The sequence below is a fragment of the Pipistrellus hanaki genome (genome assembly GCF_964339955.1).
Source record: "Pipistrellus hanaki genome assembly, chromosome: 5".
Lineage (NCBI taxonomy): Eukaryota > Metazoa > Chordata > Mammalia > Chiroptera > Vespertilionidae > Pipistrellus > Pipistrellus hanaki.
Window position 1 is genome coordinate 3586623 of NC_140507.1, and position 27807 is coordinate 3614429.

Here is a 27807-nt window from a genome sequence, read left to right on the forward strand (position 1 = left end):
ATCAGAGTGGGGCTGCAGGCCTGGGGCCCCTTGGCAGCTGCCTGGCACCCATCACTGCGGGGCCTGGAGCGTGCCCTGAGGACTGGCAGTCCCGGAGACCAGTCCTTCATGCCGAGTGGGAAACCCTTGGCCACGTCTTAAACCGTCCGCGGGGAGGGCGGACCCAGAACCCAGGCGCCTTGGGAGGAAGACGCGGGTCACCCTCCCACAGAGGCTGCCGGTGCCCGGCCTCACCTCACCGCGGAGGCCTTACCTTGTAGACAAAGCCCTCCGGGCAGCTGTGGTCGTAGGTGAAGGCTTTGTACACCACCAGGAACACGATGCAGGCGAGGAAGGCGAGCGCCAGGCTGACCAGGATGGTGACCTGGGGGGACAGAGCGGGGTCACGGGCGGCTTCCTGCCTCAGGCCTGCGGCCTTCCAAGCCTGGAGGCGGGATGGGGTGTGTGTGGGGGGGACAGCTGTCGCTCACTTGCAGTGCGCCCCTGAGCAAACCAGAGTGTGATCCTGGGCAAAATGGGCGGTGCGCGGAGCCCCGGGCTGGCCTGCCCGAGTCACGCCCTCAGCTACACGCGTGGGGTGCAGACATGCGTCAGTCACCCACCGCGTCCTCGGGCCTGTGCGGTGGGTACCATCCCTGTGCCGGTTTCACGGACGGTCTTTCAGAGGCGGAGGGAATGGACGGTTTCACGTGCGTGGGGGCAGAGTGAGGCTAGGACCTCGGGTCCAAGTCCCTACCCACTACATGTCCTCTTGCCAGTACGTCTCTGACTACATCAGCGTTGTTTTTATTAAGAATTCATCGCCGGGACTAAAAAGACGAAGCTGGAAGCCCGAGAGGAAACAGCCGCCACGCCCTCCACCATGGCAGGCAGGGTCCTACTCGCTGCCCGCCTGCCCCTGTGCACATGCCCCCCCAGGACTGTCCTCCTGCGGCTTCGCTCTGCCCCTGGGGGTCCAGGACCGCCCCGCATGCCTGCTGGGTCCAGCAGAACCCAGAGGCCTCAGCTCTCCCATCCGGAAAATGGCTCACACTGCCCCAGTCTGCACACGGGGCCACCAGGGCGACCGCGGCGATACCTCGTGAATGTGAAGATCCCTGCCAGCGGGCATCGCAGGGCTGAGTCTGGGCCGGGTTCCTCGGCACCAGGACCATCAGGAGTTACACCGTGCGGCCATCAGCCATGACCTGTGCCCCCAACTACCCACAGCCCCCAGGGCGGGGCTGTGCCCTTGGTCCTTGGGCTCCCAAGGGCCAGTGGGCCCTGCTAACGGGTCTGCTGGTGGTTTGTGCTGCCGGGCTGAGGCACCTGGGGTGGGCGTGTCCTCCCTGGCCCCTCCCATCTCCCCTCCCATCCCAGGCCCCTGCTGCAGGAAGGGATCTCCCGGAATTGCTCCTCGGAACAGTTGGTGATGGGGCGATATCCCCCGTGGGCTGCCTTCCTGGCCGGACACCAGGGGCTTGCGACTCCCTGAGCCTCAGAGCCATGGGAGGAGGGAGGTCAGCTACACAGTCCTGGGCCTGCACCCCAAGATGCCAGCCCCCCGTCGGTACAGAGCCCAGGAACCAGTATTCCACGCGAGTGTAGGAGGCCATCCGTGCACCCGGCCCCATCAGAGGCACAGCTGTCTCAGTGCATCTCAGCCCACGTCTGCATGCAGCCTGTATCCCGTCACCATGGAGACACAGCCCTGCGGCACACAGCGCATTCCATTAAGCTACTTCCATTCTTCAATCCCCTTTCTTGGCACCAGGGTTGATAAAGAAAAGAAAATCAGGTCAGCAAAATTGGTTGGAAAATGAGAAATCGCCTTCTTCCAGCTCCAGTGTGCGGCTCTGCTAGCGTGCCAGTGGGGCTGTGGGCCAGAAGCTGCTCCGCACGCCGCAGCTCCCGCACGGCGACAGACAGCAAGCTCAGGGCCCCACAGCCCGCTCTCCGTGTGCGTCCTCCCAGGAAGAGGGTCTCTCCCCAATCTCTCCTCTTCACCCCTCCCTCCCTGTACACACACACACACACACACACCCAGCATACACACACACTGACACACCAGCACACACACACACACAGCATACACACACACTGACACACCAGCACACACACAGTGACACACCAGCTCACACACAGCATACACACACAGCACACACACACACACACACACACACACACACACACTGACATACCAACACACACACTGGCACACCAGCACACACACACACACACACACCCAGCATACACACACACTGACATACCAATACGCACACACTGACACACCAGCACACACACACACACACTGACATACCAACACACACTGACACACCAGCACACACACACACACACACACACACACTGACATACCAACACACACACTGACACACCAGCACACACACACAGCATACACACACACTCACTGACATACCAACACACATACACTGACACACCAGCGCACACACAGCATACATACACACACACAGCATACACACACACACACAGCACACACACACACACACACACACACACACACACCTCCCCCCTCCAGGGCAGGAGTCCCCGAGGAGCTCAGGAGAAGGGTAAGAGTGCGGGCCTGGGCTGCCGCCCTGGAGAGGTCTGCTCACAGGCTGGCCCTCTGGCGCCCGGGGTCTGGCTCAGAGGAGGGTGAGAGAGGCTGTGTGCCCACACGGTCCACCAACACCAAGGGGCCTCCGTCAGCCAGTGGGTCCGCCGTGGGGAGTGCCGAGCCTAGCCCGGAGGCCTGGGCCAGGGCTGGGCCTCTGCTCTGCTCTCCCTTGGGCTCCGCCTGGACAGGGGGGCGGCTCGTGGACGGGCCAGGCTCCCGCCCCATGATGACTACGTGGGAAAGACTGAGATGACACTGAGAATTACCGCCCACCTGAGGCTGTTTTAGCTCTCTCTTACTAATGATGTTTAAACCCGCCCACCCACAGGTCTCACCTTTCCCATTGTGTAACCGAGGAGCGGGAGACCCACAAGCCAGGACGCACAGGAACCGGGGGGAGGAGGCAGGACCAGCTCTAGGAACAGACTGGCTGTGTGACTTAGCACGTGGCACCCCATCTCTGGGCCGCAGGCTCCCTACCTGCAGACGTGGGGTTCATTGGCGAGCCCACGGCCCAGGCACACCGCCAGGCACACAGGGACTCCCCCAGACCCGCCGTGAGGCCCCCCAGGACTGGGCATCATCTGCCCGGGCGCTGGCACCCCTGCTGACAGCCTGTCTCAGGCAGCGGCCCTCGGAGCCATCGCTGACTTCCTGTCCCTGCAGAGCGGGTGCCCAGCTGGTCTCCTAATCGCAACAGGACGGCCGTGAGGTGCAGCCTTAACTAACTCTCCGGTTTCACTGCAGGAGGAGCCAGGCCCCGCCTCTCCCCCCCTCCCCGCCCTCCTCATGGTGGGAGTGCCTGTCCCTCATAAACTGCCCATTACAGAGTCAGCTCTGCAGGGGAGGCCTCTGTGCCCAGCGCTAGGGCCAGGACAGCCCCTGTGACCTGCCATGCCCTCAGCCGGTTCCATGGCTGCGCTCTGGGTCCGGGTCGGGCTTTGTGCTTATTCACCTGTGACCTCGGCCTTCCCTCCCCGCGGCCCAGCAGGCGGGATGCAAGGGGTGTCAGGACCCAGAGCGAAGGGTCAGCACCCCTCCCTGCAGGGGAGCTGCCCTTTGCAGGTTTGGGGAAGCCACGGAGGAGGGGAGGTTCGGGTGAGGCCTCGTGCTGCTTCGGAAAATAAAGCAGGGAGCGTGGGAGGTTCGAGCTCCGGGGTCAGCTGAGGAAGGGGTTTGACACCTGCCTGGTGAGCCCCGAGTCTGACCCAGCTGTTTGCTTCTTGAGGCCCCGCCGGAGGACCCAGGGCTTGTCTGATTGATCGATCAGTCAATCAATCAATCAATCAGAAGTCAATCAGTGCCACCTGACCAGCTTCATTCATCCTGTTTGCCCTCCACCCTCTCTGGTTCTGGAAGTGACTGCGGGCACGTGCAGGCCCGGGAGGCGGGCAGTGCCAGGGCTGCCTCTGGCATGCCAGGTCTCTCCGTGGTCGCACAGCAGTCCTGAGGCAGGCATGTCACCGTGCCCCCATGTCACAGAGGAGGACACAGTAGTGACTGAAGGGGAGGGCGGAGGGGGCGCTGAGCTGGAGGCAGGCTCAGCACAGTGCCCTCCTGCAGTGGGGCGATGAGCTGGCTCTGGGGCTCCCGGAAGCCTGACCACAGACAGGACCCGGTCATTAGAACAGCCAGGCCCCAGCAATGGTAATAAGTGACTGCGTAGGAGAGGCACAAACCGCCCGAACTCGGTGGCTCAGGCAGGTGGCTGTGCCCTGGGCGCTGACTCCTCTGCACAGAGAGAGGGTGGCAGTGGGAGCCCCGGGCCGTCTGGAGTCCGAGGAGAGGCTGATGCAGCCGCACGGGGCTGGGCCCAGATATGCCATCAGCACCCACCTCCTGTCCATTCTGGCCTCTCCTCCGCTGTGGGGGGGCGGAGGGGCCTCGGGGCCGGGGGGTCGCACTGTGATTGAGGCTGTGCAGCCAGCTCGCTGCCACTTAAAGGAAGAGAGGCCGTGCGAGGCACCAGGCGTCGCATCCCTGTGCCCTGAATCCACAGGCAGCTGGCCGGGCTGCTGACTCCCAGCCTGGACCCCGCTGGAATCCACATTAGAAGGAAAGGTCCGTCTGCCCCGCCCCCCCCCCCCCCCCCCGCCCCCGCCTTCCCCACATCGCGGGCCTGGGAGGCTCGGAGAGTCACGCCTCCTCCATCTCCCTCAGTGAGGAGCGCAATCGATTCTCCTGGCTTCATTTCGTGTTCTAAAGAGCCGTTTCCCGAGGGCTCCGCTGAGAACTGAAATGGAGAAAAGCTCGTTCACACGTTACCATGTAACCCAGCGACTGATCGTGTCCCTGACAACACATGCTGCGGGGCCCCTCGTCCACGGCCCCGCCGGGCACGGGTGTGTGTGTGTGTGTGTGTGTGTGGAAGGGCCACAGGCAGCCCCTGCCCAGGAGCCTTAGGGCCAGGTGAGAAGCACTGGTGGGAGGTGGGGGGGAAGGCGGGAGGATGAAGGGGGGAGGTGACAGGCAGAGACAACAGTCTGTGCAAAGGCCTGGCGCTGAGGGCGGAGCCTGACGGTGAAGGGGAAGCTGGGAAGGGAAACAGAGGCAGGCTCGGGAGCGTGGAGATCTCAGGGAGACGGGGAGGGAGGACCAGGGCACTAACAGGTGCTTGCTGGCTGCTGCTCACGGGCGGGCGCACTGAGATTGGAAGTTACTTAGGCGGTCTGGCTGGCAGGTGACTGGCGGGGTGAAGTGGGGAGACCAGGCGAGGTTTGGGCTCTAAAAACAGCCCATGGCGGTCCTCACCCTAGCCCGGAGCTGGGCGAGGTATCGGGAGACACCAGGGCGAGGAGGCGAACTCAGGGTTCCCAGGTGCCCGCTGCACCCCACTTTCCACCTGACAGCTCATCTCGTCTACGAACAACACCCGTGTCCTCACCTCCTAGGCTAGACTGACGCTCAGGGGGCTAGAGAGAAGCCAGCCACACGGGGAGCAGGTGAGGGAGGCGGCCCAGCATGGAGTGTGTGTGTGTGTGGGGGGGGGGGGGGGGGAAGGGGGCTCCTGCCGTGGCTGTGCTGCCGCGGGGAAGGCTGTGCTGAGGGTCCATGGTGATAACGCAGAGAGCGCGGTAACTGTGAGCACAGGGCGCTGAGCTCATCCATGTTCCGTGCTCCGCGAGGCGGCTCACAAATCAGATGCAGGAGCCTGGGCCTCAGCAGTGTGGCCGGTCTGGGACCCCAGGCATCGCCCACACCACCTGCCCCGGTGCCGGCTACTCTGTTCCTGCTGGGAGTTCACATCTCTGCAGGGAGTTACAGTTAAGAGACAATGGGTTCGTTTCAAAATGCCCTAGTTTAAGAGGGGCACCGAGGTACAAAATGGAATTTGTCTATCAATTCTTCACATATTACTGAAAACCGCCCGCAGCCTTCCAAATGTCACTAAGCCAGATGATTCCATGGGTTAATTCATTTTTGGTTTAAAAAACAAACTTGAAGGAACATTAATTTCCTGTTCTTTCAAATTTTCCAGAGCTTGGTGAGAGAAAAAGGTATGTTCTCTTTACAAAGGCAGCATAACACTAATACCAGACCTGACAAAGGCAGCACACACACACAGAAAACAACAACAACACACACAATGCAAACTCACAATATTATAAAGAAAAACATTAAATCATATATTAGCAAACAGAATTCAGTGCTATACCAGGACCGAAGGTGGACATGCAAGAATGGCTTAATATTTAAAACTCTATCAGCATAATTCACCATAATACGAGGTCAAAGAAGCCAAACCATAGGATCCTCTCCTCAAATGCAGGAAAGAATCCCTCAAAATGTACCTGGTCAAACACTAGAAACAGTAAACAGAGAGTACTGGCCAATGCAATTAGATAAGAAAACGACATCTGGAGTGTGAAAATGGAAAAGAAGAAATACTGTAAGAAGACCAAATACCAGCGAAAGGAAGCAATGGTAGCATCATGGACAGATGATACAATTATATATGGAGAAAACCCAAAGGATCACTTTTTTAAACAAATTATTAGAAATAATAAGAAAAGTTGGTAACTTGTACACGAATACCAATCTTATACCTACCCAAAATGTACAAGATTCAAAAGCATTTTTATTAAGTATAAATATCAACCAGTTTAAATATATAAGGGGAAAAGGTACCCTTTATAATGTCAACAACAACAACAAAAATAAGTGAAATGCTTTGAAATAAGACTGTAAAGATAATTTCAAAGCTCATGAGAACCCTGAACAAAGACTTCAACAGATGGTGAAGTTCAATCTTGTTTCTAGATGGACTTATATTTTTAAAGATGTAACTTCTCCTCAAATTAATCTATACATTTATGAAAACCAAATTAAAAATTAGCATGATTCTTAGAACTTAAATAATATATTAATATTTATATGGAGAAACAAGCATGTAAGAATGGGTGAGGAGTTTCTGAAAAGAAAAAGGAATGGGGGAAGAACAGTTTACATAGATTTAAGATATATTATAAAACTGTGTAACTGAGGAAAGTTGGTATTGTCTCAATTTTCAGTACCAAATAGTTGTCAGACCAATGGAAGAAAAGTGAGCACAGGAGTAAACTCAAATACGTATTGGAATCCGTGTCTTAAAAGGGAGGCATGTCAAGTCCGAGAGAGGATTAGCTGATGACCACAGACCACTGGCCACTGACCATTCGCAAAGGAGTAACATTGGATTCCCAGCTTACTCTGTACAAATTCCAGATGAATCCAAATTTTAACATAAGAAATAAAATGAAAGAAGCACCAGAAGAAAACAAGAGTTTAGGGTGGGAGAAGGCCTTGATTTTTATAGAGTATCAATATTTTCCTTTATGCCTTCTGGAGTTTGTGATCAAAGCAAAAGCAAGCAATCCCACAGGCTTGGAGAATAAGTTACACCATAAACAAAACCACAAGGCAGAGGACAACGGAGAAGGGAACACACAAGTGAGAATGACCAAGTCCCTGGCTGTGGGAAGAGGCCATGTACTTCAGTAGGAAGAATTAACAAGTGCTCCAACCAAACAGAATGCTTTCCAGGCGAGAGGCCAAGGTCAAGAGTCAATGAGTACACGGACAGAGGCTCGATCCCACCGATAATGAAAAAAGACACATTTAAACAAGGCTGAGGTGCCATTTTCAATCCATCAGACTGGTAAGACTAACAGTGTGGGAGGAACACATTTGTAGGTATAGTAGAGGAAGGATTGGTGGGACAATTTTGGAAGATACTGTGGCAAAAGCCATTAAAATTGGAGATTAACATAGTCTCAGGCAAGACTTAAGATGAAGATTCTCATGCCCTCCAAATGTACTTGCATAATTTATGGAAGGTGTGTGTGTGTGTGTGTGTGTGTGTGTGTGTGACACACACGAGGAGGCTGGGGAGTTGGCTGCAGAGGGCTGAGCGCTAGAACAATGGGGACTGATTGAGGAAGCTGGGACCATCCTCGGAGTACAGCCACTAACAAGAACAGAAAGGACCGCCATGTGCTGATGCAGACAGATCGCAGAGATTCATCATTAAGAGGAAAAGCAAGGTGCAGGAGAATGTGTGTGAAACGGTCCCACTGAGGAAATGAAAAGGATTTCAAATGTATACACGCGTGTATAAAGATGTATGTGCTGATGTATAGAAAATGCCTCGCGTGAGAACATCAGAGCTATTTCTGACCTGCCGGATGGAGCGCCCTGTGGTGATGGAAACGGCCCACAGACACGAGCTTCCATCTGGGAGCCACCAGGCACACATGGCACCGAGCACTTGAAATGGAACTTGTGCGACTGAGGCATTAAAGTTGGAGTTCTGGTTCATTTCCAGGAACTGAAGCGCACGGAGCCGCTGTGGACAGCACGGGCATAGACAGCGGCTGTTTGGGGTGAGAAGGATTGTTAGGAGAGAGAAAGGAGACTTACTTCCAGTTTATGCTTTCTCTGCCTGTGTAAGTGTGATCCTTTTACTTCAAAGGAAAAAGGCCTGGCCTCCCAGGGCAGATGGTCACAGGGGATGTGGGGCTGTCCTCAGGGCCCTGTCCACAGGCCAGGGAGGAACTGCGCGGAGGAGGTCACGTGGACAAACTCCCGGTGGTGCGGCCCAAGAGGTGGGAACGGCCAGCTGTGAGGACAGGTGCGTGCAGGGGATGTCTGGGGGCGGGGCTATGAGGTGAACAGGGGATGTCTGGGGGCGGGGCTATGAGGTGCACAGGGTGCACTAGACCAGCGTTTTTCAACCGTGAAAGTCTTTGTCTTTATGCTACTGGTTCTCCGGGACCTCACTTATCCGGGAGGTGGCTGGGAACGCAACCTGATCACCAGCCAAACCTGAGCGCCCCGGGGGCTGACAGCGGTGTGGTTTCTGTTCATGGGCCAATAACCGTGGCGGAAATCCTGGCCGGCTTCTCAGCCTTGACACTACTGACAGGTGGGGCAGGATAATTCTTTGTGATGGGGGCCCTCCTGTCCCTGAGGAGGCTTAACAGCACTGCTGGCCTCTACCCATCAAATGCCTTTAAATGCCACCCACACACACCAGTCCCAACAGCCATAATGTCTCCGCACTGCCCCATGACCCCAGGAGCAGTCCTCCCTGGTGGAGAACCACTGTCGTCAAACATCAGACAGAAGAGCCCTTGGGACCAGCCCACCCGCCTCCTCCTTTTACAACCGAGAACATGATTCCCAGACGCGGAAACAAGAGATTAGAGGCTCTTTTCTTAGCCTCAGAGGAACCGATAACAGAAAGATATTGGGAGGGAGGAAATCACTTTCATCTCGCCGAATATTCTCTCTCCCTCTCCCTCCCTGCCTCTCTGCCTCCCTCTTCCAATATGCATGATTCACGCTAGAATTTCTATTTACTAATTTGGTTATCTAGCTACAAATACTATCAAGATTAATAATTATTATAATAAAGATTTTGAAAACAGCCCCCTGATTCAGCCATTTTTCTGTTTCTTTGTTCACAGGGAAGAGGTTAACAGCAGGTGTGTGATACACACTCACTGAAGACGGCTGTGCGCAGGCCACCTGCAAGGCACATACAGACATCAATACAACTGCCCTCCGCGGCGGCGCGGGTCCCCCATTTTACAAAAGAGGGAGCAGGCTCATGGAGGTGAGGCGGCTGGCCCAAGGTCACACAGCCAGTGCGCTCCGGAGCCAGTGTTGGCACCAGCCTGCCAGGTTGCCGGTGCCACGAGGTCCAGGCTGTGGAGTGTTAGAATGAGCTCGTGATCATCTCCCGAGAGAGCCAAGCCCCTCAGGGAACCCAGTTCTCTCCGAGCAGCTTGGATTCCGGCGCTGGGAGCTTGTCAGCATCTCCAGAAGGAGGCTCGGTCTGTGTGGCAGTTGCTATGACAACTGGTTTTCCTATAATTATAGAACATGGTGGTGACACCACAAGCTGCACACACAGGCACTTTGTGAGGACCTATCTCCCCCTGACAGTTCCAGGAGCTTAAACATCACAATTTTTAAAAATCACATTTAATGTAATTACACATTACAGCCACGGAGGCCCGGAGGACGGGGAAGGCGGGGGGCTGGCCCTCCCACCGCCTGATGGGGCTGCGGGGCAGGCCACGTGGCATTTCTCCTCGGGAAGGCTCTGCTTTGTGTTTTCCTTGGGCTCAGTGCAATTCAGGGTTCGGCCAAAAGTATATTTAAAGGGAAGAGAGAAGCAAAAAAAGCCACATGAAAATTAGCCTCATGCTTTTCAAGTAGCTGGAGAGGCAGCCACGTTAGTGTTCCAGCCCCGCTTTCCCGTTCAGGTTAGTGCATGTTCTCTCCCAGTCCTCACCGCGGCCTTTTGTGTGGACGTCATTGCCCCTCTTACAGGCGGGGACACACAGACAACACGGCTTTAGTCACACGGACCCAGTGTGCACCCCGATCCACGCTTCCCTGCTCCACGCTACCTCTCTCCCGATAGTGTGGGGAGCGGGCACGCTTGAAGGTGGGGGGGCGGGGCCTGGTTGGTAGGGTTTGCCCGTTTCCGTGGTGTAAACACTCCTACAGAGCTGGTCCGCACTGGCCTGTAAACATACTCCCTGGCCTGGGAGCCCCTCCCTGCAGGAGCGCCGGGGCCAGGCCTCACTGACTCGCCAGCCTCCGGCGGCACACACAGTGTGCGCTCTGTCAAGGCTCCGATTCGGCCGGTCTGAACCAGGAGGACGAGGAGCTGGCCCTGGAAGCAGCCTCCCGGGCCCCGCGAGGCCACCATCACCCAGTCCCTCCTGCCAACCCCAGCACGTCCCTCCTGACGCAGCGCCATACGGAGTGTGTTAAGGAGAACACACATTAGGCCACACTGTCTTCTCAATGCCAGTGACAGTAGAGATTTGTGAAGGTCACTAACGGCACAGCTGCACCGGCCGAGAAAGCACCGGCCAGACACAGACCGGCATCTTCCTCCTGACGGTCAGCAACCCCCCAGCCAGAGGCACCCCCACAGGCAAATGCTTCCCCCCACTGACGGCTCTGCTCCTCGCCAGCAGCACTGTTTGTAATAACTTACCTCAACGCTCCTCAAAATAATCTTTTTAAAAAAATAGGAGAGCAATAAAAACCAAGACAGCGGATAATAAAGTAAAACAGCTTATCTCCATTTGCTGCTGTCAGCAAATATTAGAGTGCTAAGCCAGGAAGGCGCCCCTGGCGCTTGGATGGGAAATGAGGAGAAGGAGCGGCGAAGCTAAAAATGGGGTCTCACCTCCGGGAGCGTGAGGCGCAGACGCTGATGGAAATGCCTCGCGGGCAGGAAGCAGAGCTGGCCCCGGTTTTAAATAAGATCCTGAGTGCAGGAGGCCCTCTGCGCCTGTCAGGTGCGGGGACTTTCTGTTCGCTCATCCCTGTGCCCGGTTATTAAACATAATAAACATAACGGCTTCCCGTGCTGGGGCCAGGGACGGCGAGGCTCTCGGGGTGCAGAGATGAAGACACATGGCAGGTCACCCATGGGGCCACCACTGCACCTGGTGGAGGGCACAGAGCAGGGGCCGGGCCCCCAGGGGAAGGACAGACTGCGCATGGGCAGCGGGCAAGACCACACAAGCCAGGAGCCCCTGACCTGGGTGTTGAGGGATGAGTAGGGGTTTGCCTGGGGGTGAAGGACTCAAAGGCATTCCTGAAGCGTCAGCCTCTCCCACCACACAGCCCCTCCCACAGCACTGACCCCTCCCACAGCACAGGCCCCTCCCACAACATTGACCCCTCCCATCGCAAGGCCCCTCCCCCGCACAGGCCCCTCCCACAGCACCGGCCCCTCCCATTGCAAAATCAGCTTCAGAAGCACTCAGCTCTCAGGATAAGAAAGAAGGAGGGGCTTCTTCTGTGGCCCCATCTCCTCACATAAGCCTTCGCAACGGCAACTCGTCCGGCCAGTCCTCCTCAGCCCGTGTCTGCCTGCCCTGCTCTCTCCTCCACTCTCTCCGGTTTAATTGCTGGAGCTGCTCTCGGGCAGCTTTGACGTGTGCAGTCACAGCTGTTCCACCTGTGCGCAGGTACTGGGACGAGGGACAGATGCGTGTGTGCCGTCCCCATGGTCACCTCTGCCTGAGCACCATGCTGGAGGGTGGCCGCGGGTGAACCAGTGTCCGCTCTACTCCCACCAGGTCTCCACCCGGTCTGCGTCTGAGCTCGACCAGCTACATACAGGGGCGGTAGCACCCCTCTCCTGTCTCCCAGGTGCTCACACTCTCGGTTAAAATGGCCCACTCTGTGCGTGTGGTCCTGTACACCGAACAAGAGGGCGCTGTGCTGACCTCGCTGCTCCCACAGTCTTCCCAGGAGGGGGCACATATCTGAAGGCCCTGCCGCCAGGACAGGCCGGCTTACTCCCAGGCTGGTGAGTGCACGGCAGGCCCATCCGCCTCCACACCGCTGCCTGCTGTCCTCCCCGCACCTGCAGGCCGTTCAGCCGAGTCCGCGTCTCCTGGGCCCTGCTGTGTGCCGGGCACTGAGGCCACAGCCAAAAACACCAGCCACCCTGCTCTCCCAGAGGGGTCAGCCCCGGGCAGTGCCCCTGCGGGGAGATGCCACACGCCCTCCGGCTCGCACACCCGCTGCAGGGGCACAGACCTGGCCCCGGACAGACCGCTGTGTGTCCATGTGCACCGCCGTTCCCAGACAGTCTGCCCAGCGCCGCTCACCTCCCGGAGCGCCCAGTCCCGTGGACACTAACGTTACTGTTAGCTGTGCGCTGGCCATGCTCGGAGCCAAGTGCTTTGGCGTATTCTGCGTCACCCTCACGGCAGTCCTATGACTCCGTTTGGTAACAGGCTGTGCCCTGCTCGTGGCCACATTGCTCAAGCCCAGCTAGATGCTCTGCCGTCCAACTCAGGACACCTGTCCTGCTGCCTCCCCGTTATCGTTAGGTCTGCCCACGTCTCTCTGTCCACTTACCGTCCTTGTCTGAGCTACTGCTGATTTTCACTGTGACCATTGCAGTAGCCCAATAGCCTCCCCACAGTCCTTCCTGCCCACTGCAGCCCACCAACCACATAAAAGTCAGAGCTTTCGTCAAAACCCAAATGCAACCATGCTCTCCCCTTTTTAAGGACTTTCAGAGGCTTCTAGCATAAAACCCAAACTCTCCATACGTGAACTAGGCCTTGGATTGTCCGCCCTCTGCCCCGCCTCATCTTTCCTGCTCCCAGGCCCCTCCTAGGCCTCCCTGCCCCTTTTCTGATCCCATGTTGGGGCCAGACTCCCTCCGGCCTCAGGACCTTTGCACAAGCCGAGCTCTCCTTGGCCGCTGAAGTCCAGAAGACTTCCCAGGGGCTCCTCCTCCCACGCCCACAGAGCAGGCTCCGGGCTCCCCCAGGCACCTCGTCCCCGGGACACAGCTGGTCCCTCTTCCTGGTGACCCTCCTCCAGGAAACCGAAAGGCACCCATTTGCTTTTCCCACCGAGAAGGCAGCTTTTCTTTCCCTTTGTCCTCACTGGATCTAACTGAGTAAAATCCGAGTTTCCTGGAGATGGCAACGGGCAGGCAGGGAGATGGGCGGGAGGAAAGAGGAGAAAGGAGACACAGTTATCAGTTATGAGATTATCCAAACGTTCCGGAGCAGAAGAGGGAGTGAGTCATCCTCAAGAGGCAGCGTGTCTGTTATTTGATTAGACCCAGTGACCCAGACGGCGTGGCCCCAAGTGATGGTCCAGAAATAGCCCTCCGTTTCCGCTCTCCTGTAGGAGCTGCTGCGCTCACACGGGCTCTGAGCCGGCCGGAGCCGGCCTTACCGTCCTCTTCCTCTCACACCATTGAGACACTGACCGTAAACTCAGCGATCTTCGGCACCCGGAACTTCCCTTTGTTCTTCTGCTCCGGCTGGTACTCCGTCCTGGTCTTCACGATCACCTGGAAGGTGCGAGCAGAGTTAGCACAGGGGGAGACCGCAAACACACCACGCCTCCCCCCTCCTCTCCTCACCGGGATCATGGCGCCGCGCATCCGAGCGGCAGAGAGCCTCTCACGCACACACAGGGAAGCCGGAAATTCAAACTTCCCTCACGCTTCCCCGTCCCAGCAGAGACCGCCCTGGCCAACAATGTGGGCCGCACCTTTCCAGACGTTTTATGGCATGTAGATGCAGGTGTCATGCATACTTGCTCTTTATGCAAATACACAGATCCTTTTTATGATGGCTTGTACTCTATGAATTATAGCCCGCTGCTATCCCACAACACTATGCTAACATTTTCCCTCATAGACAAGTATGTGTTTTGCCTTTTGATGTCACATGATAGCCAGTGTACGCACAGAATCGCCATTGTTGGACATTTAGATTGCTTCCGCAGTGTGGGTCACACACACAGCTGTGGTGAGCATCCTGTAGCTAAACCCTGGCTCATACATCCATTCTGAATGGATCCAGGGACTTCCACAAACAAAAACATGAAGGTCTATTGGATCTACTAGTATGTTACTTTTCTAAAGTCTGAATATGTTGCAGAGGTGGTTAATATCTTATCAAGATACACTGTCAACCTGCCTAGACACGTACAGAAGGAGCACGGTCCCACGGTCAGGCAGAGGGAGGGAGAGAGAAGCCTGACAGATAACCCGTGACTATCGCCGAGTGCCCCAGCGCTACAGGGAACGCTCAGGGCCTCGCCGCTGAAACACGGACAATAACCACAATATAACCCCTATGTAACCGTCAGGGTGCCTGTGAGCCAGAGCCTTGGCAGTTAGTTTGTGGTCGGCAGCATACTAAGATGGCCCTCCAGGTTCCCACCCGCACCCTTGCCCCACCCAGTGTGCAGGCACCGTATACTATCTTCCCTCGAAAGTGTGGGTGGGGCCTGTGTATGTGATAGTCACACCTCTAATGACGCGATGACATCTGCAGCTCTGCCACAGGGACTGGCCTGGAAGGAGGAAGCTGGCATGGTGGGTGGGACATGCAGCTGTACCTGAGGGCAGCCTCTAGAAGTTGAAAGTGAGCTCAGCCAACAAGGAGTCACTCAAGATAACGGGAACTTCAGTCCTGCAACCACAAGGATCTGAATTCTGCCAACAACCTGAGTGAATTCTGCCAACAACCTGAGCAGGCTGGGAGAGGCCTCAGGGCCCAGGTGAGAATGCAGCCCAGCGGGCACCTTGGTTTTAGACCGGCGAGACCCTGAGCAGAGAACCCAGTGTCGGCACCTGGACTTCTGACCTACAAAACCTGTGAGATGATACATCTGTGTTGTTTCAGGCCACTTGATTTTTGGTGTTTTGTTACACAGCAATAGAGAACGAATACAGCTTCCCACAAGGCCAAGTCCATCTCAGTGATCGCTGGGCTTGCTCCCTTCCTTCCTAGATCCTTCGCCAGCAGACAGGCCACGTGCCTGCACATCACACAGCAGATGGAACCAGCATCTGTTTCCCAGGCCTTCCCTCTTCCTCTATATATACATCTGTATATACGTCTATCCCAAAGCTTCTCACCAGCTCAAAACCGTCTTCCTTGTTCCATCTAACTTAAAAGACCCTGTACTGTAACCTACATGTTGAAACAGGAGATGGAACTAAAAGTATACTACTATTGGAATGAGACAATGAATAATCACGTCAGGCAATATCATTCTAATTGTCATAATAAACATTTTGTAGCTGCTTCTCCAGCACCCATTTCTATCTTCAATCAAAAGCTTCTCCCAGCCCAGCTGGTGTGGCTCAGTGGTTGACTGTTGACCTCTGAAGCAAGAGGTCACTGATTCAGTTCCCAGTCGGGGCACATTCCCCAGGTGGCAGGCTCAAAGCAGGAGGCAGCCGATGGATGTCTCTCTCTCTCTCTCTCCCCTAAGTGCTGACACCCCCATCTCTTCCGAGTCTGCCTGCCCCCTCCAGCTCACACTGCACAGCGCCTCGGGCCCTCACCCAGCACTCAGATGACCCGCCGGACATCTGCCCTTGGACCGGCTCAGTGCACCACGTCCCCGGCAAAGCCCTTGGGTTCCTGTCCCACCTGCCCCTCGACATTTTCTTCCCTTGTCACCCCCAGCTCAGGAAGAACCAGCATTATCCACACCATCATGCATGTCCGATCGATCATATCCAGGAATCTCCCATGACCCTCCCCTCCCTTCATCCCAAACCCATTCCATCGCCAGCTCCTGCTTCCTCAGGGATGTCTCCAGCGTCGACCCATTTGTGCAGTTATACCTCCGCCACCCTGTCCAGAGCGCCATCATCCCTCGAGGAACACTGGTTCTGCCAGCTTCCTTGTTTCCCTTCCTCCCCTCCCCCTCTCCCTGACCCAAACCCAGGGAAATGAGTGGGCAGCACACACTGAGACCGGAGGGCACCGGGTAGGCCATGTGAGAGCGGCAGAGCTCAGGATGGTGGGGCCAAGCCCCCCGGAGGGCGGTGAGGAGCTGAGGGGGACGGAGCAGGGAAGGGCGTTAGAGGTGCATCGCAGGGAGAGGAGTGGACAAAGGAGAGATGAGGAGAGCAGGAAAGTGCAGCCCAATGGTTCCTGGAACCCACCGGCTACGAGGCGTGGCCCGGAGCTCCTCTCTGTTCGCAGGGAGAGGGGCCAGAACCCCCCTCTGTGGAGACACAGTGGCACCCCCTTTTTCCAGTGCCAGGGGAAAGCACTGGAATGCTGGCCAATCGGTATTAATTGGGCCTTGGAGGAATCAGCTTGCATAAGCAGAGAGAGAGAAAGGAAATGAAATGTGCAGAGGCAGGCTCTGTTCTCAGCAGCGGGGAGAAAATGGAGCAAAACAGAGCCCCGAGCTCCCTGAACGAGAACAGAAACGGGCAAACGTGAAGCGCGCAGGAGAAGGGTCTCCCTGCTCGCCTGTTACTCAGGGGGGCTTTAGAGATATTTGGAAACAATGAACCTCCCGATTTTTCAAATATCACTGTGGATTTGGGCAAAGAAACGGATGTGTTTTCTCCTCCTATTTCTGTCAGTCCCAAGGTCCCGTGGGCGGCGGGCACGGAGAACATCCTTTACCATAATTGTGAAGGACGGCATTGGGAAAACGGGATAAATTATTCATCCCGAAAGCACCCCTCATCTGCATGGACCCCCTCGGCTGGCCTGGCGGGTAATACACGGTGGTTCAGATGGCGCAAAGTACAGATCATGAAAATTTAAAATACTGCTTCCCGGGATGATCAATAATGAAGAGGCCCCCACACGGCAAGGCCCGGGATTGGCAGGAGCAATAAATAAAGGTGCGGAAGCGCTGACAAGGAGCGAGGCTGTGTTTTTATGCGCGGGACTTGCACAGCCAGAAATAGACGGAGTGACACCTCCGGCCGGCCGCTGCAGCGGGAGGGGATTGCAGAGCAGGGCGGACCACGGCTGCTGTGTGCCAGGCACTGTGCTGGGGGCCCGGTGCATCCTCCTGGCTCACCCTGCCTGCAACATTTTCTCCTTTAAAGCCGTTATTATTGCCCTGGCTGGTGTGGCTCAGTGGATAGCGTGGATAGAGTGTCGACCAAAAGGTTCCAGGTTCGATTCCGGTCAAGGGCAGGTACCTCAGTTGCAGGCTCTTTACTGGCCCGGGCCTGGTCAGGGATCCTGCAGGAAGCAACCAATCAATGTGTCTCTCACATCGATGTTTCTCTCTGTCTTTCCCTCCCTCCCACTCTCCCTAAAAATCAATGGGAACATGTCCTCGGGTGAGGATTAAATAAATAACATCGTTATTATTCCCGTTTTTCCGAGGAATTCAACCTCAGAGCGTTAGCCACCCGCCTCGGATGGAAGGCCTGCTCTTCCCTGCCAGGCTTTTAAAGCGGCCGACCCTCTCTACTCCTCCATGACAATAAAACACGCACATGTAATCCATGGACGGGCCCTCCATGCCATGCTCCATGAAGCCGCTCTCACTGAGCACCGGTCCTGGGCGTGAGCCCCAGCAAACCTGCCTCTTTTTCAAGTTGATTTAACCCGTTCCCTCCCATGGAACATTCCAGCTGCTCCCAACGTGTAAAATACCCACAGGCCTTTGCAAACTGGCATCACTCTGCCCAGGGGCCACGGCCTGCCGGTGGGAAGCGTGTCATGTATAAACAATGTCACACAGCCCCGGAAGCAGGCACCGGGCATGTAACCGGCAGGAACCCCTGGGCCGGCTCCCGCCAGCATTGGCAGCCCCAGCAGCAGCGCTGGCTTTTGCCATCTGACAGGCAGAAAATTCTACTTTGTTTACAATTATGTTTTTAGAGCTGCTTAGTGGTCTATACCTGCGTGATAGACCTGTCCAGCCACAGCCTCTCCCCCGGGCATCTCTCCGGGGTCTTGGAAGAGCAGCAGAGGGGCCCTGTGGGCGGGAAGCGGCAGAGACGGGCATTCCTGCTGCCCCACCCGGGGGGAGGGAGGAGAGGCGGGGAAGGCGGAGGGGAGGGGGCTGATGGCTCTCGGATCCCGTGTCTCAGGCAGAGAGAAGCACCCTCTGTGGAAGCCACAGGAGACCCGGGAAAGGACGCAGGACCCCTTCCGAGTCCACGTGTCCCGCCCCTGAGCCCTGGCCCTGAAACCCCACCCCTCTCAGCTCGGGTCCCTTTCTCAGCTGGCTGCCACGCTGTCCGCCCAGAGCCACGTTCTCGGCCCAGGGAGGAAGGGACGGCACCACCGAGGACAGCGTGCAGGCCTCACGCCTTTCCCTCGCAGCCACCCCCTGCAGGTGTCTGCTCACTCCCCAGAGCCAGAGAGGCTAAGCCACTTGCCTGAAGCCACACAGCCAGTAAGTAGCTTGGCTGGGGTTTGGCCCAGGCCCTGGGACCGCAGAGCGCACGTGGTCTGCCACGCACAGGACGGAGTGTGCCGGGCGCCGACAATGATCTGGAAGCATCTGCACCGCTCTCCCTCTCGAGCAGGCGAGCCAGGAGGCGTAAAGAAGTGGAAGTCAGGGGGAAGGAGCGGGCTTGCCCAGGGCCTGGCAGCCAGCTGGCCCGGTGCCCGCCTCGTCTGGGGCTTCGCCATGGGGGCTGGGCCTGCCGGCTGCTTCCCGCCGCCCGGCCACCTCCGCTCCCAGCACCTGTGTGTGACTGGCCGCACTGGTCCCTGTGGTGCGTCACCGCTGAGCCTGCTCTGCGTCTGTGAGATGAGGGGGATGGCAGTGACTCCCTGAGGGTCGTTGTGGTCATTTAGATAAGCCCAGGCAGGGCCTGACATTGACGCTCCAGCTCCCGGTGCCAGGGCCTGAGAAAGCCACCCGCCGCTCACTCTCATCTGGCCCCTCGCCTGCCCCAGAAGAACTGCGCTCAGCGTAAGCCCAAGACACGGGGCCTCGTGCAGCCAGCACTGCCCAGTGCCCGCTGCGGGCCAGGACTGGGGCTGCAGAGGCCAGGGACAGCCAGGGCCCTCGGGCTCAGTGCCATCCCGGGACCAAGTCTGCATAAACCCACCCCCCTCCCCATTCCACTATTACCGCCAGTGCCCACACCCCCTTCCCCTCAGGCCCAGGGCAGGGTCTCCCGGCTGACCTCTGCCTTCCCTCCTTCCTCCCTCCCAGCCCCGCCCCCGGCCACTCCCCCTCCCCTGTCCTGGGTCTGCAGGACACCCAGCGCCTGCTTTCTGGGCAGCGGGCCTGGTGCCTCCAGGGGGCGGATGGAAAGAGAGAGGGAGACAGTCCAGAAGACCAAGCCGAGTCCCGGCCTCCATGGGTCGGCTGCTGAGCTCACGCTCCAGCCACATCTGCGGGCGCCCAGGCCAGCCGGCTCCTGGTTCCCACCAACATGGAAGCTTCTAGAACAACACTGCCTGGGTTCTAGGTTCTCCAGACATTGCCAGGATGCTTACCAACTATGTGCGTCAGGAAGTTACTTTACCGCTTGGTTCCTGAGCTCCATCATCTTTAAAACTGGGTTAAAGCTTCCTTGTGGGTCCTATTAACTACTAGAGGCCCAGTGCACAGAATTTGTGCATGGGAGGGGTGTCCCTCAGACCAGCCTGCACCCTCTCCAATCTGGGCCCCCTCAGGGGATGCTTGACTGCTGGTTTAGGCCTGATCTGATCCCTAGGCAGTTGGACATCTCTCTTGCAATCCGGGACCACTGGTTCCTAACCACTCTGCCTGCCTGCCTGATCACCCCTAACAACTCTGCTTGCCTGCCTGATGCCCCTAACTGCTCCCCTGCATGCCTGATCACCCCTAACCACCTGCCTGATCACCCCTAATCGCCTCTGCCCTCGCCACAATGGCTTTGTCTGGGAGACATCTGGTTTATCCAGTCTAATTAGCATATTACCTTTTTATTAGTAGAGATTAGAAAAGTGAAAGAAAATTGTGCGAGTGTGTATGGTTGGCTCAGACAGCGTCCAGCATTTAGGAAGCATTGACAACGGTCATTATAATTCTCTACGAGGCCACTTTTAATTGTCTCTGACCACTGAGAGGCGGGTGTGACCGTCCCCATTTCACGGAGGAGGAGACGGGGCCTGCCTCAGGAAGACGTGGTCATGAATGCCGGAGTCTGTGATGTGCCGCGGGGAGGACTCCCTGTAGGGACCTGATCTCTTGGGGCGCACCGGCCTCCCTTCCCTGCACAGTCCACAATGCACTATCCTCCAGGCCTGGGCAGAGTTCTGGGCCATCGGACTGGGAGTCAGGGAGAGAAGCCAGCCCTTGGAGGCAGGAGGGGAGGGTGAGGTAGAAAAGGGGGACAGAGGCCACATAACTCTGGGTGACTTGCAGGTGTGTGGGGGTGGGGAGGTGACTGCACCACATCCCTTCTCCTTGCATACCCCTCGGATGGCAGATCTCGGAGGCGTGGCTGTGGGCTGCGGGGTGCAGGCTTTTCCTGAGGCCTCACAAAGCCTCGAGAGGACATGCCCTCCTCCCCAGCTGTGATTGTGTCTGGGCTCATCGCCACACACCCTCTTCTGAGCCCATAGCTAACCAAACCTCCTGGTCTTCCCCTTCTCACCGTAAACGGGGTGCGGAACCCTGGTTCCAGGGCACTGTGCCTCAGCTCCGTGGGCTCAGCTGGCTGCACACAGAGTCTCCTGGGAAGATTAATTACCTCTGATGCCCGGGTCTGACCTCCAGAGCTTCCCGGCCCGTTGTTCTGGGCGTGGCCTGGGCTTCAGGATGTGCTGACGCTCCCAGGTGACCCTGCGTGCAGCCAAACACTGTGCCAGACCCAGCCAGCACTGAGTGGACGCACCATGCCAGTGCGGACTGCATTCGTGAAGACCTCGGCCACCTCCCAGTTTGGCTCGGCCTTCTTTATCCCGCCCCGCCATGCGCACAGCCACGCGGACACCCCTGCACTAGGGAGCGGATGACTCACGCCCGCCAGCTTCATCTGGCTCTGCCCGCCTCTGCTCACGGGGAGCCATTGGCTAAGACACACAACGCCCTCCCGCAGATGCAGGGAGACAGTCAAACAGGTTTAATGATCCATTGTTCGCTCTTCAGCCAGGGAACTCCACAATCTGCCTCCAAATCCATCTCGTCCAGGGGGCAAAGCTCCTGATCAAGCCCAGGTGCTCTGGGATGGCTCTTCAATGTACTGCTTCTCCCACCTGTGCCCATGACCCCACCCCCGCCACACACACTCACATTCACACACATACACACACTCACACACATACACTCAGACACACTCACTCACACTCAGACACACTCACTCACACTCACACACATACACACACTCACACACATACACACACACACACACTCATACACACTCACACTCACACACACACTCACACACTCACACACACTCACACACATATACTCATATACACACACACTCACACTCACACACACACACACTCACACACATACACACTCACACACATTCACACACACACTCATACACACTCACACACACACACTCACAAACATACACACACACATACACACACACATACACTCATACACACACACACACTCACACACAAACATACACACTCACACACATACACAAACTCACACACACATACACTCATACACACTCACACTCACACATACACACACTCACACACTCACACACACACTCACACACACTCACACACATATACTCATATACACACACACTCACACTCACACACACACACTCATACACACTCACACTCACACACACATACACACTCACTCACACACTCACACACACACTCACAAACATACACACACATACACACACATACACTCATACACACACACACATTCACACACACTCATACACACTCACACACACACTCTCACACACACTCACAAACATACACACACACTCACACACAACACACTCACACACACATACACTCATATACACTCACACACACTCACACACACACATACACACACTCACACACACATACACTCATACACACTCACACTCACACACACATACACACTCACTCACACACACACACACACACACTCACAAACATAAACACTCTCACACACACACACTCACACACTCACACATACACTCATACTCATACACACTCACACACTCACACACACTCATACACACACACTCATACACACACACTCACACACATATTCACATACACTCACACACACACTCACACTCTAACACACACACTCACACATACTCACACACACACACTCACACATACACACACTCACCCACACTCACACTCATACACACACACTCTCACACACACATTCACACACACATACACCACACACACTCACATACACACACTCACACACACTCACACATACTCACACACACACACTCACACATACACACACTCACCCACACTCACACTCATACACACACACTCTCACACACACATTCACACACACATACTCACACCACACACACTCACATACACACACTCACACACACACATACACACATACACACACTCACCCACACTCACACTCATACACACACACTCTCACACACACATTCACACACACATACTCACACCACACTCACACACACACACACACACACTCACACATACACACTCACCCACACACTCTCACACACACACATACACGCACACTCACCCACACTCTCTCTCTCTCTCTCTCACACACACTCACACACTCCTGTGCCCACACCCATCCCTCATGGACTACACCGCCAGGAGCCGTGCCCTCACGGGCACTCATTTCCAGCCACGCCTCCCCACAGCCTGCACCGGCGTGCCATTTCCCACAGCCCTCCGTGCTCTGCACACGACGCCCAGCCTTACATGCCTCTCCCTCCCGCGGTCTCCCTGGAAGGTGTGCACTCACCTTTCAAAGCTAAATTCAACGCCCTCTGCACCTTCCCTCACCGGTCACCCGCCCCCCCCCCCACAGCGCTGTCTCCCGGAGCGCTCGCGGGCTGCAGTGCCTGGCGGAGCCTTCAGCACGCCGCACGCACTGTGCTATCCTGGTGGGGTTGTGAGCTGTCTTTGTACAACCACTCCCCGCACAGGGACAGCCCTCAGTGCTAACTAAATGCTGGCTGGACCGCATCCCATCTCTGTCCCCGAACCACAGCAGTCGGCTTCCGAAACACCTCCCCACATAATCTGTCACCGCTTAGAAGTCCATCATTAGTGCTCATCTGCCGGACAGACCCTAAAAGGAAGACATGTAACCAAACACACGGAGGCACACTCCCCGCAGGTCTGACATCACAGGGTGACGTCATGCCTGCGGAGGAATGGCTGTGTGAGCAGAGAGGGGCGGAGGAAAGGGCCTGGGGGGGGGGGGGGTTGCTTTATTTCCTGCGGCGGGAGGGGGGCTGGCAGGGGACGCCCTACCTTCTCGGGAGCCGGCAGCTGCAGGTGGTTCACCTCCAGGGGGGTGATGAGGGGCACGGTCTGGAAGCCGTCCTCCACCGAGGCGGGCTTGGCGGCCTTCTCGCCGGGGGTGCCGTTCAGCTTCACCATCCTGGCGCCTCCTTCCGGGCCTAGGCGAGCAGGGGACTGTGGTTACGGGGCGGCGGGGCGGGGGGCGGAGAGCGCTGCCCTCACAGCCCACGGGGCCGCTTCCCTGGGGGAGGGCAGGCGCTGGTCGCCCGCTGGAATCCTTATACGATTCCCATTATCCAGGACAACTTCCGTCATCCAAACACGCCATCTGCCCCCAGGGCTCCACAGCCCGCACACTGGCGACCACCCCAGGTGCACACACACACAATCCAGGCGAGCTAAAAGTCTCTCCGAGACCCGGAGCGGAGGCAGGCGCAGGGTCTAGGGGAGGCGTATTCTTAGCGCACCATTGAGCCCTATTATTCGGGGTCACCCTGCAGCGAGAGGCATTTCTCTTAGCACCCAATTCTATTGGCTCTTCTTCAACAGCCTCCCTGCAGCACCGCCAGTACCCTCCCTGTCTCCATGGCGAGAGCGCCCTTTTATGTAACACGCATCTTACACAGAACCATTCCCTAAAACAAAACAAAAAAGGAGCCGGTTTGAGCCTGGCCCTGCCCCGAGCACCTCCATTTCCTCAGTAGCCAAGGGCCGTTTTTTAATGTTATTCTTTGCTCCCGCGGAAAGTTAGCAAGCCCGGCATTGCAAGGCTGCCAACCGGACAGACACGTCGCCTGCACTCCTCTCCGGCTCTCCTGGAAGGCGATGGAGCTGCCACCCCACCCCCAGAAACCAGCAGCTGCGTGTGTCAGCCCCGCGGAGGGAACACCAGGGGACAGAGCAGGGCTGTCGCGGGGGTGAAGGGACGGTGGCGGGGAGGGTGCTGGGGAGCGGCCGGAGCAAAAACAGATGCCTACTCACTGCGCTGCACTCCTGGGGGTCAGAGCAGACTCAAGCCAATTCGGGCAGGAGGCCGGCCAAGCGCGCTCCCTGCTCGCCCGGGCTGGGCTGCTGGTGCTGAAGGGACAGCGCCTCGCGCGGGGCTGGATCCGGAGCTTCTGAGCGCAGCGCCGCCAGCGCGGGGATGGGGATGAGCTGCTGGCAGCCGCCCGCCTGCTCCGCCCCCGCCCACCGGGCCGGGCTCCCACACCATCTGTCATCTGGCACCACCTGCTGTTTCGCATGCATGGCCACAGCCGGCGCGGGGCAACATGGTTTCGAGCAAGTGGAAGGCATGCTGGTCACACACGCACATAAAATGTAAGACATCCTGCAACAAGCCCTCCCCGCCTCAGGAAAACTGGAAAAGCACATTTCCTGGGAGAAGGCACCGCCGCTGGAGCTCTCCCAGCATCGCCTGGGAGCACCGAGGCCGGCCTGCGTGCTCTCTGCCCGGGGAAGGGAGAAGGGGCAGTGTTTACTGCCTCCGGTGCAGAGCGGGCAGCGGTCCAGGCTCTCTCGGACCCCTTCCCTCATTGCAGAGGGCAGTGCTGCCGGAGGGGGGTGGTGGGGGGTGAAGGCGGGAACTGGGAAAAGCTGTTAGCTCAGAGCAGGCAGTGCACAAACATAGACTGTCCTCACAGTGCACAGGACCACGGCCGGTCACAGAACTCCAGGAACGGGGATTTGAGCCCTGATCCGATGCCACGCGTGGAAGTGGACAAAGGCACTCTTGGAGGAAAGGAGTGCTGAGTATCCCAGCAGATACCTGCGCCACAACCCCGGCCCGAAGCCAAGTTCATGGCTTTCCTCTGGACCTAACAGCACGCCCTGAGGGCAGTGCGTGGCCCGGACTGGATGGAAGAAACGAAGACATACTGTTCTTCTGAGCCGCATCGGGTGACTCTAGGAGGCTCTCACCACCAATGACTTACAAAGCATGTTTCTAAGTCTGTTTTTAGCATAAAACTAAAATGCATTGTTTTCAGTTAAAAATTTTAATTGCTACTTATTGTTTCTATGAATTTGTAACCACTTTCCTGAATAATTGTGAGTGTGGTGTGGGACTCAGAGATACAGTCTTTGGAGCCAGACTGTCTGGGATGCCCATTCTGCCACTTGCTAGGTTTGTAACCTTGGGTAGTTATTTAACCGCTCTGTGACCCAATTTCCACATTGTACATTGAGGATACTCTTGGGCTGTTATAAAGATTAGATGAGTTAAGATAGGCAAAGTGCTTAGAACAACATCTCTAAGTGTAAAACAAATATCTACTTTAATTATTAGATAAGCATTTTAAGAATTATCTCTTACATCAATCATTTTTTAGTTTTCTAATTTACCAATTTATACCTGAAAAAGTGTTTTCTTCTCTCTCATTTCCTGAAGTTTCTCTCATTTTTCTCTTTTGAAGCTTCCTGGGACAAATATCTAGTTTATTGATTTGCCTTGTCCCTGACTGATAATGAAAGAAATGCTCTTATTTTAAATTACTTCTGAAATATTTATTAGTTCCTAGATTATTTTATAACTAAAGATTTGCCTCTCTAATTTGAGTCATTCAGTAAAATGAGTTGGTTTTTCATTTTAATTTTGAATGCTATTTTTCTTATTGCTAATTTATATCTTTTAAGACTAGTTTCTAGTTTTATTGCACGTGGTCTAAGAGTATTTTCTGGATATTCTCTGCTTTGGGGAGTGTATTTATATTTTCTTTGTGGCCTACGGTATGAATTATTTCTGTTAAAATTCTCTGAACATAAAGAAATATTCTACAATATATATATAGATTTTTATATGTAACTATTCAATCAAGTTACTTAAATCTTCTGTCACTCACTAATTTTTTTTTGCCTGTTTGGCCTGTCAGAGAGGGGTTATGTGCTCTCATGTTGTGACATTTCTCCTTGCACTAAAGCTGTGTCACTTGTATAATAGCCTCACGAGTTTGCATCTTCTTTGAACTTTGCTTTAATGAACGTAAAAGAATCTATTGTCTGTTTCATGTTCTGTGACTTGAGTTCCTCTCTATCTAAAATACAGTTGCAAACCCTTCCTTCTACAGATTCTACTCCCTCTTCCCAGCCTTTTAAAATTGCATTTTATTTCTTGACTAGGTCATTTTAAGTAACCTTTTTAACATGGGAATTTAAATCCTTATAATTAAGTCTGACAAGAAAATTGTCTTGCCGAAACCGGTTTGGCTCAGTGGTAGAGCGTCGGTCTGCGGACTGAAAGGTCCCAGGTTCGATTCCGCAAGGGCATGTACATTGGTTGCAGGCACATCCCCAGTGGGGGGTGTGCAAGAAGCGGCTGGTCGATGTTTCTCTCTCATCGACTTTTCTAGCTCTCTATCCCTCTCTCCTCCTCTCTGTAAAAAATCAATAAAATATATTTTTAAAAAATTGTCTTGCATAAAATTTATTATTTTTATTATTTCTTGTGATTTTCTTGTTTTCTATATAAACTCCCCCCACCCTAGCTATTTGGGACCCATATGTACGTGGATGTTGCTATTCTTGTTCTTTTTTCCCCCTTTGGTGATTTAAAAAAATATATATATGCTTATTGATTTCAGAGAGGAAGATGAGGAGAGAGATAGAAACATCAACGAGAAGAGAGAATCAGTGACCGGCTGCCTCCTGCACGCCCCCAACCTGGGACCGAGCCCACAACCCAAGCATGTGCCCCTGACCGGAATCAAACCCGGGACCCTGCAGTCTGTAGGCCGATGCTCCATCCACTGAGTCACACTGGCCGGGCTGGTGACTTTTTAATATGCCAAAAACATACGTGAATTGGTGGCCATCTCTCAGCCTGAAGAATAAAACAAATTCTTTTGATAATTACCACACATCTGTGTCCACTTCCTGCTTCTCCCCGTTCCCATGCTCATCAGGTGCTACACCTGCCTCTACTTGCACTGAGGCCTGTTTTCCCGTTGTATTCCCATTTCCCAAGACACTCTTGTCAGAACTGGAAGTGGGAGAAAAGGGAGCAAATGCGAGTCTTTTTCCAAAGGGCCCCGA

The 27807-nt window shown here is 55.6% G+C and overlaps 1 protein-coding gene across 2 annotated transcripts in view; it reads right to left on the reverse strand.

Moving 5' to 3' along the window:
• The window catches only part of NSG2 (neuronal vesicle trafficking associated 2), a 35678-nt gene extending 11718 nt beyond the window's left edge, over positions 1-23960 (reverse strand). For both annotated transcript variants that reach the window (XM_084886232.1, XM_084886231.1), the window contains exons 1-3: positions 23788-23960; positions 13869-13952; positions 254-364 (exon numbers count right to left, since the gene is read on the reverse strand). In XM_084886232.1, the coding sequence (XP_084742358.1) occupies positions 254-364; positions 13869-13952; positions 23788-23916 (324 nt within the window). In that variant the 5' untranslated portion in view covers positions 23917-23960. The remainder of the gene's footprint in view (positions 1-253; positions 365-13868; positions 13953-23787) is intronic.
• Between the last annotated feature and the right edge of the window lie 3847 nt (positions 23961-27807).